This window comes from Primulina eburnea, chromosome 10, assembly GCF_022965805.1.
Source record: "Primulina eburnea isolate SZY01 chromosome 10, ASM2296580v1, whole genome shotgun sequence".
NCBI classification, from domain to species: domain Eukaryota; kingdom Viridiplantae; phylum Streptophyta; class Magnoliopsida; order Lamiales; family Gesneriaceae; genus Primulina; species Primulina eburnea.
Window position 1 is genome coordinate 14,503,465 of NC_133110.1, and position 15,838 is coordinate 14,519,302.

The 15,838-nt window shown below is 36.8% G+C and overlaps 1 protein-coding gene across 1 annotated transcript; it reads right to left on the minus strand.

Moving 5' to 3' along the window:
* Positions 1 to 3,267: 3,267 nt before the first annotated feature.
* LOC140842920 (probable U3 small nucleolar RNA-associated protein 11) lies at positions 3,268 to 15,616 on the minus strand. The gene is made up of 8 exons (XM_073211124.1): positions 15,564 to 15,616; positions 15,363 to 15,453; positions 15,167 to 15,258; positions 14,970 to 15,063; positions 14,795 to 14,874; positions 14,304 to 14,376; positions 12,951 to 13,019; positions 3,268 to 3,567 (listed from the first exon to the last, which is right to left on the minus strand). Exons 1-8 carry the CDS (start codon positions 15,614 to 15,616, stop codon positions 3,268 to 3,270), a joined length of 852 nt encoding a protein of 283 aa, XP_073067225.1.
* Positions 15,617 to 15,838: the final 222 nt, after the last annotated feature.

Sequence of the window (15,838 nt, forward strand, 5' to 3'; positions counted from 1 at the left end):
TTATGTGAGCATTATTAGGTCGAGATACTAAGTTCCACACTTTGCTCCTTTCAAACTGATTAAGTTCTTCTTGCATAGCATCTATCCAGTTTGTGTCTAGCAAAGCGTCATCAATTTTCTTGGGTTCTATTTGAGAAACAAAAGCAGCCTGCATAAATTCATTTATCATCTGATTTCTAGTTCTAAGAGGAGCAGTAGGGTTACCAATGACCAGTTTGAGTGGGTGATCCTTGTTCCACCGGAGACAAGGTCCATTTGGATTTGGCTCAATTGGTTGATTGATGTCATTTTCTTGTTCTGGTGCCTCTTCTTCTGTTTGAATGTTCTGTGGTTGATAATTGTTCTCTGGTTCATATGTTTGCTGATTTTGATCTTGACCGGTTGGGTTTTCTTTGGGGATGATTTCACCTGTTCTTCTTAGGTCTATCTCATCATCATTGCTAGCTTCAAGGTTGGCAGCTTCAAAATTATTTATCAGATCATGCATGCTACTGTTACTATTGTCATGACATATAAATGATTCATCGAACACAAAATGTATGGATTCTTCGACAGTAAGAGTTTTTTGATTATACACTCTGTATGTTTTATTTACTGCTGAGTATCCCAAAAAGATGCCTTCTTCAGCTTTTACATCAAATGCAGTGAGATGCATTTTCCCATTTATATGAATAAAACACTTACAACCAAATATGCGAAAGTACCCCACTTCTGGAATTTTGCCGGTCCATACTTCATATGGAGTCTTTTCATGATTTTTATTGATCATAGACCGATTCTGAGTGTAACAAGCTGTGTTGATGGCTTCAGCCCAAAATCGTTGTGAGATACCAGATTCAGCCAGCATGGTTCGAGCTGCTTCCTTCAGAGTGCGGTTTCTTCTTTCTGCTACTCCATTTTGTTGTGGCGATCTTGCAGCTGATAATTCGTGTTTAATGCCATGATCTTCAAGGTAAGATGACAGGTATTTGTTCAGAAATTCGGTTCCTCTGTCACTCCTTATTCTGTCAACTTCTTCCCTTTTCTCATTTTGAACCCTCTTGAGTAGCTTGATTAGTTGATCGGTAGTTTGATCTTTGGAGTTTAGGAATAATACCCATGTGAATCTGGAGAAGTCATCAATGACTACAAAAGTGTATTTCTTTCCCCCTAAGCTTATTACCGGAATAGGTCCAAACAGGTCCATATGAAGAAGTTCCAAACATCTTGCTGAAGAATTTCTTCCCTTGCTTTTGATATTTGATCGAACTTGTTTTCCTAGCTGACAAGCATTGCATACTTTATCTTTGGCAAAATCAATGTTAGGCAGTCCAGATACCATCTTAAGCTTACTAATAGGTGCAATAGATTTGAAATTTAGATGATTGAGCCTCTTATGCCACAGCCAATTCTGATTACCATTTAGAGCAACGAAGCAAGTAGATGCATTTAAACGTTCATCATTCCATTCTACTCTATAGGTATTTTGACTTCGGTAACCGGTCAGCACAATGGTGCCTACATTAGTTTTAACCATGCATTTGTCTTTATGAAATTCAATCGTATACACATTGTCACACAGTTGACTTATGCTGATCAGATTATAACATAGATTTTCTACTAGGAGTACATCTTTAATGATGATTTTGCAATGAATAATCTTACCCTTACCTATGGCTTTACCTTTAGCGTTGTCACCGAAAGTGATTGTTGGCCCCTTGAAATTTACAACTTCTGATAAGAGATTTTTGTTTCCTGACATATGTCTTAAGCATCCGCTGTCTAAAAACCATGTTGATTCTTCCAAGTTTTTCTTCTTTAGTTCCTGAAAATTTAAGATAAGAAATTGGTACCCTTTCTATTTGGGTCCTGAGTTAATTAGACCCTTAGGAATCCACACTTGAATTATCCTTGCGGATTTTTTGTGACGTGTTCCAAGGTAACCATGAATGGATAAATAATCTGATGGTGAATGCAATATATGTTGTTTGGACCTTTGGTTATTGTCAGTCAATCTATACCTCTTTTGAATTGGTCGGCAATTGTAGTAATTTTTGGATCTGGTTCTTGAGTGATATCCAGTTGAGCCATCGTAACGGGTTGAGTTTGGCCTGAGTTTGTGCCAATATGGTATGGATTTATCACTCTGAACGTAACCCAAACCACGTCTCCTTCCATTATTCTCAAGATTCATATTTTGAATACCTTGAACTTCAGGTTTATCATGTTCTATACCGAGCTAGATCTGACAAATTTAATTGATCTTAAACTGTCTTTTTCTAGCAACGGTTGAGTTAAAGCTTCTGAGGTGCTGTTATCATTGATGTTGTAACCAAGTCCAGTTCTGGCTCCGGCTGGTTTTTGCATCTCATGTATCCTATTAAGAGAAGCAGAGGACTTGTTCCAAGTATTGACAATATTTATCAACCGTTTGTGTTCTTTTCGTGTAGCATGGAACAATCTTCGTAAATCATCATTCTCAGCCGCTAGCATACTTAACTTAACTTTCAAACTTTCAACCTCTTTGTGCTGCGAACAGTCAGAGAGAGTTAACTTGTTTTTTAAGTCTTGTTTTTCTGCTTTAGCTTCATTGAATCTCATAGATAGTCCTTTGAACTCATTTACCATGTCATGTAGTGCTGTAACAAGATCTTCTCGTGTAAATTCTTCAAAGTTAAAGTCAAATACCATTTCATCTGTGGATTTTTGATCATCTTTGGCCATGAGACACTTCACAGTCTCGTCTTTGCTTTCACTTGAAGATGCCTCAGAAGAGGATTTTTTTGACTTGGTTTCCGCTCATTTACCTTTGTCTTCTTCTGCGATCAGAACTCGTTGATTCTTTTTCTTGATGAATTTCTTGTTGTCTTTGAACCGTCTTCTATTTTCTTGCTTCTTTTCATCCTTCTTTGGCCTGTTGCATTTTGTGGACTCTTCGACCGGAAGAGTCATTGTAGCAGCTGCCAAAGCCTTGGTTTGTTGTGTTGCGGATGGCTCTTCTTCAGTTCGTATTCCAAGCTCAAATTCGTATGCTTTAAGATCAGCAAATAGATCATGGAGTTCCAGTTTGTTCAGATCTTTGGATTCGCGCATTGCTATAGTCTTTGCATCCCATTCTCTGGGAAGGGCTCGCATAACCTTCAACGCGATTTCTCTGTTGGAGTACTCTTTTCCAAGTGAGATGAGCTCGATGATAATGCTGCTAAACCATTCATCAAATTCTGCAAGAGTTTCTCCTGGCTTCATCTTTGCATTATCGAATTTTTGAATAGCCACGGTCAATTTGTTTTATTTGGTCTGATCATTGCCTTCGCATAGTTGAGTAAGTTTTTCCCATATCTCCTTTGCAGTGGTACAGGTCTTGATTTTGGCAAACATGTTCTTATCCAGAGTCTTATAGAGAATGTATTTTGCAACGTTGTCCAGGTTTGCTTTCTTTTTATCCTCAGCTGTCCATTCAGATCTATGTTTTTCTATCATTTGAGGAGCACCTTCAGTTGTCCCCATAGCTGTGTTTACTTTCATGATCTTCATTGGTCCATCGGTAATTACGAACCACATATCGTCATCATGTGCTGCTAGATGTGCCTGCATGCGAATTTTCCAATCATCATAGTCTTCCTTGGAGAACATAGGAATTTTGTTGAAGGATGCCATGATTATTTGAATAATGTCAGTGTTTAGAGAAAACCCCGCTCTGATACCACTTGTTAGGATCGGGAAATAGTTTAGAGGGGGGGGGGTGAATGAACTCTTTCAAAATCTTATTTTTTTTTGAATTTTTTCTATCAACCGTTTTTAGGCGGTTGGAAAATATTTTCTTTAACGGTTGAAAACTTGAACTACTGATTTTGCGGAAAACAGTTCAGAGTATTTCAATGACCAATAAAATCAGTGACACCTTCAACAACGATAAAAGACTGAGAAGTATTAAAGTATGTTAGAAATAGATGACACAGGATTTTATGGATGTTCGGAGATTGAATACTCCTACGTCACCCCTTCTTCCTTTGTTAGGAAGGATTCCACTAAAAGACTTTGACTTTACAAAATGTTTGTAACAGTCCAATCCAACCAGGACTTATCACACTGCCTGCATTGGAACTCTTAGTGATCACTTTACACTTATGGATATTAAGAACACTCAGTTCTCCAGACACCACAAATTTTAATCAAGTAACCACAAGGTTACTGATATGAAACCGTAGTTTGTTTGAGTAGCACGAAAAGATCTTTGAATGATCAAATGTGTTTCTGTTGAACGGCGTGCACAGAGAGAGCGAAGATGACTATTGACTATAATTGCGCTCTAAGATATTTGAAGGCCAGCTCAATGATCTTTTGGATTTCTGAATAAGCTGTATTGCTTCCCTTACGTTTTGGCTAGCAACCCTTTCTGTTGATATAGTCGAATGACCTAACGGTCGGAAAGGACAGTTAACGTAAACCTGAGCTTCTGAATCAGATGAGTCGCTTTCATATTTATGAGCAATAAATGTGCGCATTAAATATTCCTTTTGCTCATCATAAATCTGAAGCTCTTTCCCTGAAGATTTCCTTTTAAGGCAACTGTTCTCTTAGTATCAGAATAAGACGTCTAACTTTGAGCTTCCTTTCTGGGATAGAGAGATAAATGCATATCATTCTTGGAATTGATGTGTAATCGTTGACTTCAAGGAGTTTATAATGCATTCAACCGGTCAGATAATGTCTTTTATTCTCTTAAATGAGCCGGTTCTCTTTTGCCGAAGTCTGAAAAGTCAGCGGTCGAAAATCACCGTTTTGAGCGCGGTTGGGCTAATTGGAATTCCAGCCGCAGTTGATTTTGATTTGTCATACACCAAAATTCTTGAAACCCTAGTTTCATTTCTTAACAGAATGACATAATCTTTATGATTTTCGAGCAGCCCAAATTTCCTTCTCAAATGCCTGGTACACACAACAAATCATCAATTGAGTGAACCGGAAATATACGTCAAAATATTTCAAAACGGGCAATAAAGAAATTAATGGCCATAAAAAATAATCACACTTATGGCTGAGCGCGCTCCTTGTGAGCTTTTCTTGGAATAGCATTCTTTAAAGACGACATCTTTATGCTAGCAAAAAAAATTCACAGAGCTTTAAAATCAATTTACGCACTTCAGAAAGGCAAAAACCACTACAGAAAACATAAAGGGCTAACAAAAATCTTGAGTTGAAATAATTTAACCGTGAAACAGCGAAGATTATCGGTACAGAAAAAAACAACGGATTTATTTCGTATTTACACCAAATTCAAAATAATTATTAAGCATAGAAGACTCGCCTGTGGAAAGCAATGAAGGCTTAGGGTTTAAAGGAGACACCAATGCAGAGAATCTTTATATGATGAAAAGTATTTTATATTGTGGCAAAAAAATTATTCTAAATTAACTAAAATTCAATCGTGCAAATTGGCTTTCGGGTTGAGTGCAAAAACTTATGTGAGATGATATCACGAATCGTATTTTGTGAGATGGATCTCTTATTTGGATTTTCCATGAAAAATATTACTTTTTATGCTAAGAGTATTATTTTTTATTGTTAATATCGGTATGGTTGACCCGTCTCACAGATAAAGATTCGTGAGACCGTCTCACAAGAGACGTACTCCTGATTGAGTATACAAATACACACACAACACACAAAATTATGATATCACAGAAGTAAAAAACAAAATCTTGATATTATATTAAAAAATTTAGAAATAATTTTTATATGATTTTCTCATAATTAACTAGAATAATTACTTAAATATAATAGTATTTTATTATTTCAAATTTATGAAATTGTTAGAGATGATATCATATTTTAAAAGATTAATTTGGTATATAAACATAAAGAAATATTTATTAGCATATGATAATTATAGACGAACCACAAATTTTATAAAAATAGGCTTTGGCGATATTTTTTATTAAACAAAATAAAATATTTTATCATTTGTTTGAGCTGATTTTTGTTACATAAAAATTATATAGTGACATTAAATTTAATTACTTCAGGTCTCTTAATATTTAATAATACTAATATCATTGTGCATGTAATTATTTGATTAGAGTTTCATTAATTTTTAGATTAAACTATGAAGATTGATATTGAAAAATATTAATGATTCTTTTGTTATAGTTTGGAATTATTATTTAGATAATGAAAAGGGTAAGGCGACGATTTTAACGACGGTTTCGCGATCCGTCATAGAGGCTGCGTCACATTCTAGAAGCGACGGTTTTTCAACTCCCGTCGCTTATAGCGACGGTTCGTTGGAAGAAGACCGTTGCTATGTTTGCGACGGTTTTAAGAAACCGTCTTTAATATTAAGCGACGGTTTATACAAAACCGTCGTTAATATTAACGACGGTTTTAAAAACCCGTTGCTATATTTAGCGACGGTTTCGTAAAATCCGTCGCTATATTTAGCTTGAACCGTCGCTATATAGCGACGGTTTTATGAAAACCGTTGCTTATCAAATTAAGCAACGGTTTATTTAAAACACGTCGTCTTTAAAATTAGGCGACGGTTGATTGAAAATGGTCGCTAACATATCGACGGTAGAATACAAGACCGTCGCAAGTGGGCAACAGTTTGTGGAATTGTCGCAATATTAGCGACGGTTGATGAAAACGGTCGCTAATATAGCGACGGTTTTAATAAACCCATCGCTATTATAGCGATGGGTGTTACTAAATTGTCGCTAAATTTAATAGGCGACGGTGTTAATAAAAACCGTGGCTATAATAGCGACGGTTTTATTAAAATAAAACCGTCGCTCCGCCTTCCGTTTTTTTGTAGTGAACCGCGCTATTAATGAAAGTTGTAAGTTTATCCACTCTCAAATACAAATCACGTTCTAATAACTTCACTACTCTATTCTTCAATTCTAAAGCCATCAATCTTTGTTCCGGAAGTAACAATCAATATCTCATCCAATAATCGGACATCATAAATCTTCAATGGCTTATAAAAAAAACATGGTCTGAATCTCTTTCAGCCGATACAAGATCATTTTCCACGAACTTAGGAATCTCTTTGTAACGTACCGTACTTTTCATACTTAAAATTTGCGAAAAAATTTAAAATTTTCTTAAATTTAAACATCCATACGGTCTTCACTCAACATTCATAAAATATCTTTGAAATCAACCATCACAAATAAAATTTGCTAAAAGAAAAGCTGTCTCAAAATGTCTCACATCCAAATCATAAAATCAGATTATAAATGTTTTCATTCCTAAAATCTTGAAATAACGTGGGTGGTCCTCGGGTCTAGCCTCCCGCTCAGTCCAAGCCTGCCCCTTGGTCGCCACCTCCTGTCTCATCATCAACATAGTCACCTGCATCGATCAAGTCTAGTGAGTCTAAAGACTCAACACGTATAAACTGGGGATAATGAGTAATACATACTAAAATCGCATGCATCTTTAAAATAGAACATACATAACTTGAAACTTGAACTTGCATAATAAACATGAACATACGTACGTACATAACTAGACGTGCCAACAACATAAACTTTCATAACATACTGCATACTTGAACATACATAACTTCATCATTTTGCGTAGAGGCATGTTTCAAAGCAAGTGACCCATAACATAAAAGAGCTTGATCAGACTATACCACAGTACTGGGCTGACATGGACGTATCCACTGCCACATACATGAGATCCCCGTTCATAATTTAACAGGCTGGTTGGTCCCCGTTCATAATTTAACGCTTTCCAACCTCGATCTAACCCGTTCATAATTTAACGGGCGGATTTCTCCCCGTTCATAATTTAACGATTTCCAATACTAAACGTAATTTGGTCACAAGACATTTAGCATACCTCAAAAAAACTTGAAAATATTTTCTTTGCACATCGAACATACTTACTAGGCGTTGAGGGATTCGTTGGATCTCGTTCGGGACCTTGCTGCACATGCTAACATGTTACCATGAACTTTAAATTCCACAACTTAAACATGCCTATCAAATTCATCACCCATTGACTTACTAACTTATGACCTTTCGGCGGTCCCTGAAAAAGTTTCTTCCCTGGCGGCCCTTGATACGGTTTCTTAAAATGGGGTCGCTGATTCTGCTGCTGCTGGTGTGACTGCGGTGGAGCCTGATAGGGCCTCTTGCCCTACCTGTCCGCCTCAATATCCCGCTGGTCTTGCTCTGCCGCCAGAGCTCTAGAAACGGCAACTGCATAAGAAGTGGGGCCAGCTACCCTCACATCACGGCGCAAGACAGTACGCAAACCATCCATGAAATGCCTCAGCTTTGCCTGAGCATAATTCGAAATGAGGGGTACGAAGTAACATCCCCTCTCAAACTTTCTGACAAAATCTGCCACACTACTGTCTCCCTGTCTCAGCGTCATAAATTCCCTGGTCAGACGAGAGCGCACCTGTTCGGTGAAGTACTTGGCGTAGAACACCTCTTTGAATTCGTTCCACGACAGAGTCTGCAAGTTTACTGCCACTGACGCACTCTCCCACCATAGTCTCGCATCCCCTGACAATAAGAATATAGCGCATCTGACCCGGTCAGCGTCAGTCAGCTCCATGAACTCAAATATTACCTCGATGGACTTGATCCATCCCTCAGCTACCATCGGGTCAGTAGTACCCGAAAAATTCTTCGGACTCATCCTTCGGAACCTCTCATATACTGCCTCTGGTCTAGGCCTCTCCTCGGGGCCTACAGCAGTCTGGTTCCTCGCAAACTGTGCGAAGAATTGCTTCATACCAGCAAGCATTTGTGCCTGCATATCTGGAGGTGGTGGTGGTGGAGGATTGACCCTCTCCTCATCTCGATGTTCCCTATCCTCAACTCAGTGCTCTCTGTTCTCATCCCTTGCTTCTCGGTCAACCAAACGTCTAGGAGGCATACTGTTCCAATAATTCACCCAACACGTAACCCACTATGCATGAACATAATATAAATATGATAAGATGCACGTAGCTGAACTTAAGAATATGAGCATGCTGAAAATCCTGACTTAATGCATACTACATAACATAAATCTTTGAAATGTTAAAACTTACAGACTTGAGGTCGGACTTCGAGAGCTTTTTGCGACTGGCAGTAGGCATAACCCTTAACAAGAACACCGCTCTGATACCAACTGTAACGTACCGTACTTTTCATACTTAAAATTTGCGGAAAAATTTAAAATTTTCTTAAATGTAAACATCCATACGGTCGTCACTCAACATTCATAAAATATCTTTGAGATCAACCATCACAAATAAAATTTGCTAAAAGAAAAGCTGTCTCAAAATGTCTCACATCCAAATCATAAAATCAGAGTATAAATGTTTTCATGCTTAAAATCTTGAAATAACATGGGCGGTCATCGGGTCTAGCCTCCCGCTCAGTCCAAGCCTGCCCCTTGGTCGCCACCTCCTGTCTCCTCATCAACATAGTCACCTGCATCGATCAAGTCTAGTGAGTCTAAAGACTCAACACGTATAAACTGGGGATAACGTGTACTACATACTAAAATCGCATGCATCTTTAAAATAGAACAAACATAACTTGAAACTTGAACTCTCATAATAAACATGAACATACGTACGTACATAACTAGACGTGCCAACAACATAAACTTTCATAACATACTGCATACTTTAAAATACATAACTTCATCATTTTGCGTAGAGGCGTGTTTCAAAGCAAGTGAGCCATAACATAAAAGAGCCTGATCAGACTATACCATAGTACTGGGCTGACAGGGACGTATCCACTGCCACATACATGAGATCTCCGTTCATAATTTAACGGGCTGGTTGGTCCACGTTCATAATTTAACGCTTTCCAACCTCGATCTAACCCGTTCATAATTTAACAGGCGGATTGGTCCCCGTTCATAATTTAACGCTTTCCAATCCTAAACATAATTTGGTCACAAGACATTTAGCACACCTCAAAAACTTAAAATATTTTCTTGCACGTCAAACATACTTACTTGGCGTTGAGGGATTCGTTGGACTTCGATCGGGGCCGTTGCTGCGACGTACTAACATGAAATTGCATACTTAACTTGCATAACTTAGACGTAGAAATTAAACTTACTCTCAAGCTCAATCATTCCTTAGGACATTCTACAATTTCCCATGACTCGACCTTGCAAACCATTGTACTAGACCACGACATTGAACCCCGAACACCTTCTAAAAGATGTGTGCACATTTCCCAACCATAAAAGACATGAACTCACTATTAGAACTTGGAAAGAAGGAAGAATAAACCGTTTGGGCAGAAGGGGTGGCGCTCGGGCGGTGAAACTTTACCGCTCGGGCGCCAGGGTCCGCGCTCGGGCGGTAACAAATTTCCGCTCGAGCGCCGAGTGTACTGGGAAGAACCCGCGGACAGAAAGAATGGCGCTCGGGCGGTGAGAAATTACCGCTCGGGCGCCGAGTGTACTGAACTTCCCGACTCTGAAACTTAAACTCTCCATTTTCGATTACACAGACCGTGACAGCACCCCGAGGCTCATCCTAGGACACTGAGGCACTGACTCGACTCTCCAAAACATTCCAACGACGACGTACACCAAGCAAACAATCAAATTCGTAAACTCAAAATTTTGACACCAATTGATTCCTACGATTTCTAATGCGACCAACGACCATTGACGCGAAATGAAGAATCGAATTCACCCCAAACTCATACTCAATATACCTAAACACAGCAGCGATCACCCGTTGATCCTCAACGAAGCCTGCAACAATAAAACTTCAAGAACACAAATTTTTGCAAAAGTCGCAGTTTGAGCAGTCCCACGAAAAATGCCATAACTCACTCAATTTTCATCCAAAAATCTCGAATTTTATATCAAATCGAATGTATCAAAAAGTTCTACAATTTTATAGTTTAAAGTTTTCTCAAAATATCGACCGAAAATTCAGAGTTTCAAGCAGAACAGTAAAAACGTGATTTTTAGATCTAAAAAGGACTCCAAAAGCGATTTAAACATGATTGCTCAAACTTCTACACAACATACACATGGTTTTACGCATAAATACCAATGCACGCATAATATGACATGATCGATGCATCAAGAACAGAATATACGTGCCTTTTGATGATAAACGTTACCGAAACGGCAATACCGAAGCGGAGATGGAAGCGAGGTTGATCCGGGACGATTGTGGCTCGATTTTCCTTCGAAGAAATTCACACAAGGTCGCTGGAATAATAGTAGGGGAGTGGGGCGGCTGCTGTTCTAATGGAGAACCCTAGTATTTCTTTCTTTTAAAATCTGAAAAATAAAAAATGTGTGTGTGTTGTGTGTTTTACGTGAGGAGTGTGTGTAAATCGTGTAGTGTGTGTGTTTGGCTAGATTAGGGGATTAAAATTTGGCTTAATTAAATAATTAACATACTAATAAAATGCTAATTTAAATGCTAGTTAAAATGTTACTCACTTAACATATTAAATAGAATACTATCTCTACTACCTTTTTAAATATAATCCCCTAATTAGAATAAAAACACACTAAATTTTAAACAAGCTCCTAATTTAAAATAACACACATCAAAAGGTTAATTTTAAAAGTTTTAAACTCTTAAAACACTAAATACATAGATTAGGCTTTAAAATGCTAAGCTAAATAAATTTATTTAAAATGCCTCATCCAACTTAAAATAAAATACCACATCTTTAAATTGCCAAGAATCGTCACCGGGTCTTTTCTTCAATCCCGCCTCGAGTAATCGCCTGAAACATGAAACTCGAAAAATACATTTTAACGTGCATCACTTAAACATGAATAATTTAAAATAATGCATTTAAATAAATTATGCATGGCTAAAACTCCTTTAAAGTTAATTAAACGATTTAATAATTAAATAAATGCATGGGTTTTACGCGTACTGAATTTGGGCACTACACTCTTTATTCGTGTTTAATAGTAATTCTTGAACTTCCTTATCAAACCCATTAAAGTAAACATTGATCAACATCGAACTCAAGGCAGATTCTTGAGGCAGACCCCTGTCTAAACAAACCCAACCCAATTCAATGTTGAATATCTTACATTCAAACAACCTTTTTATCAAATCTAGAAATGCCTTATCTTCAATTTTCTCACCCAGTATCAAAAACAACTTATCAATATGGCCAGAACAAATAATTCACGATCAAATGTAACAATAAATCACCAACTTGGGTTCACCACCGAATTCTTTAAATACCAAATCGATGTGTGGCGGCCCAAGTTTGCTCGCTTGTCATAGCAAAAGGTAGCAAACCTAAAAACATATGCATAAACCATAAAACTTGTTTGAACTCTCTCCAAAGTAACTCTTTTATTACACATATATCTAAATAGAACATATTTTTAAATGTTAGTTTTCTATATATATATATATATAACATTCAAAATAACACTCTATTTTCCCACTTTTTAATTATATTTTTATGGAAAAGAATTTCGACAATGAAAATATAAGCTATAAACTTTACACACATTATTGTAGTTCTTCGCAGTGAAATTTGATGGATCTGACTGCTCTAATGGCAGAGTATTTTTGGGAACTTAAAAGCATGAAATATCACTATATTGGTAACTATATCTTTTTCATTATTTATAATATTATATTATTATTTTATATAATATAACAATTTTCAGTCACACCATAAATTCAACACGTGTTTTTCGATTCGATCACCGGTCCGGTTATCAAGGTGATCCGGTTATGAAAACATTGAAGTATACTTTTGTTTCCAACATCAGTCACAGAAAAATTATGTTTCAACGTTTACGGTTGTTCCGATTAATAAATCAAGCAGTTTCCACACAGTTACGAAAATTGTGCTTCCCAGATGACTACGGGATATTGTTGCACGTCCCCTCCTTAGGTTCTCATTCAAGAAATCTTCGTTATATAAGTATTATATTAAACGTTTCCTTTCAAGTCGCCATTTATACACGGGTCTTGAAGTGGGACTAACCATTTCATCTTCACGCAGTTTGCGTTTATTACCCCTTTTCTGCACCAATGATGCATTAAAATGATTACCCTACAGCGAAACAAGGAAAAAATGAAGCGTATAACGTACTCTTTGAAATATTGATACCTGTAACTCTTTCTGCATAGACATATCCGTATATTTTCTCTAGATCTTTTAACTGTTTTTTCTAGTCTCTATCTCTCGATATGAAGAATCTGTCTTCCTGCATGTTGACCGTGTTTCTATACACGATTAAACTAAACTCTTCAACCACAAATTCTAGTCAAACTTCCTCGATGTAGAAGAGAAACAAAAGTAATATGAAGGCCTAAAGCCAAGGAGAGACTGAAAAGAAATTTGGAAATCAACCAAAGCAAAACTCATCAAAAGGAAAAGGATTTGTGCACGGCGGACAGATAACCAACCATTTGATTCGATAAAGTTATGTTCTACAAGAAACAGAAAAGTCATTTGGAATAAAACTAAATACCCAAAATCAAAGTAGAAAGATACAGCATAGAAAAAGGATTAAATTTTAGGAAAATGCAGCAACGATTGCCAACAAACAAGACCCTTTAGGGAATATGATAGATAGTAGTTCATGATACAAGAAACGTCGGTTGGGTTTAAATGCTCTAGCACTTGTGCATCAATTCGATTTCTTGAACCAAAGTTCGTCAAGTGGCAAGGATAAATGATGGAGAAAAGTATCATCCCCTAATTCCCATAAAATTTATACAAAAATACAACACTCACAATGACGGGATAGTATTGATCTCTGGGAAGAAATAGAAGCCCAGTAGAAAGTCCAGACAAGACAAAAAGGACACACAGCCATAAATATTTATCATGCACGCATAAATGGAATTATAATTAACTCACATAGCATGAGATTGATATTCCCAATTGGTATATATTTGTAACCAACAAATCCAAAAAAGTTTTTGAAGGGAAAATTCGAAAAATAGCAGGGAATACGAAAGAAGTAGAAATTGAAAACTAAATTCAATAAGAAAAATAATATATTATGACAAGGCACCAAATATCACCATATTCAATCAACAAGTGAGGTATTGATAACTTAAAGGGCGTAAAGTATGGGTGGTGAAGAGAAAAATGAAAGAGCTGTGAGGACAGGCAGACTAAAGCAAATTATTTCTGATTTTCAAGGAAAATTTGTAGTCCACTTCGTTTTTTCAATATAGCTTATGGATTGACGGTAATGATATCAATCGGTACTCGGTAGGGATCTTAATTGTGGGGAGGCAAGTAGAAACAGGATATCAACCTGGCAATCCAATTTCGTAAGAGGAAATTGACTAAAAAAAATAGCTTTCAGTACCTCAAAATAACTTTAGGCAAGTCTTTAAAAGCTGATGGGTTCCCTTGTTCTGAAACTTTTTTGCGTACTTCTCTTGCCTCCTCCCTAGAAAGAGAATCAACAGCCAGCCAACATACTTCATAAAACACAAAAATATCTACTAAGCTCAAAATGCTATACTACTGAGCAATATTTGCCCTGCACCATTGCCCCTTGGTCATTCAAACAGAAGTTCCAGAGAATACAGTCTCATTGCCCCTTGGTCATTGAACTTTTGAAATTGGCCTTCGGATAGTTTTATCTTAATTTCCTAGATTACATATTAGACGTTCTTTCTAAAGCAGAAGGGAATAAAATGACTTTAAAGAAATAAATTAATTGAGCTATCAGAAGCGACCATATCTAATAATGAGAAAAGAATAAACTTTGGTGGTGACATACTGTTATAACATGAAATTGACTACTCTAAAAAATGGGTATGAAAACTATCAAGAATCAGCAGAAAAAGGGCTTGATCACTCACCTGTTGCCGGCATAATAAACATGTTTGGATGATGACTGATTGTCAAGAGAATGCAGCATACCATTAAGTCTTTCAATTTTCTGCATCCAAAAAGTTAAATTTCAGAATAAAGAACCTGCATGACAGCTATCTCGAGAATCCAAGACCCAAAAAACCAGAAACTCTAAAATAAAACCTTTTTTTCAGTTTGAAGCTTCTGCAAAATATATCCAATGTCTTGGGTCTTCATCAACATCAGCTCTTCGTTAGTGTACTTATTAGCCTGGCTCCTTTACAAAATCCACATTCAACAACTAATATTAAAATTACACTCAAATAAATATCCTCAAAAGAGAACATATAACCTCATAAAAATAAAATTTCCCAGCTTACTCGGGTTTATGGACTCCGCCAACAGTTTTTGTTTTAATCATCTTGAAGTAAAATTTATCTGGGTTCCTCAGTGCTGCTTTTTCCTTAAGTTTCTGTTATAAACACGCAGAAGAAACTTACCATAAAATAAGAACTCGCCAAATTTCGTTCATAAAATGCTACCAAAACCAACAAGACGCAGGGTAGTAGAAATTACCAGTAAAGTTTGCTCCTTCTGGTGATAGGCTCGTGCACGAATGACATAATCTTTATGTTTTTCGAGCAGCCCAAATTTCCTTCTCAAATGCCTGGTACACACAACAAATCATCAATTGAGTGAACCGGAAATATACGTCAATATATTTCAAAACGGGCAATAAAGAAATTAATGGCCCCAAAAAATAATCACACTTATGACTGAGCGCGCTCCTTGTGAGCTTTTCTTGGAATAGCATTCCTTAAAGATGACATCTTTATGCTAGCCAAAAAAATTCACAGAACTTTAAAATCAATTTACGCACTTCAGAAAGACAAAAACCACTACAGAAAACATAAAGGGCTAACAAAATTCTTGAGTTGAAATAATTTAACCGTGAAACAGCGAAGGTTATCGGTACAGAAAAAAACAACGGATTTCTTTGGTATTTACACCAAATTCAAAATAATTATTAAGCACATAAGACTCGCCTGTGG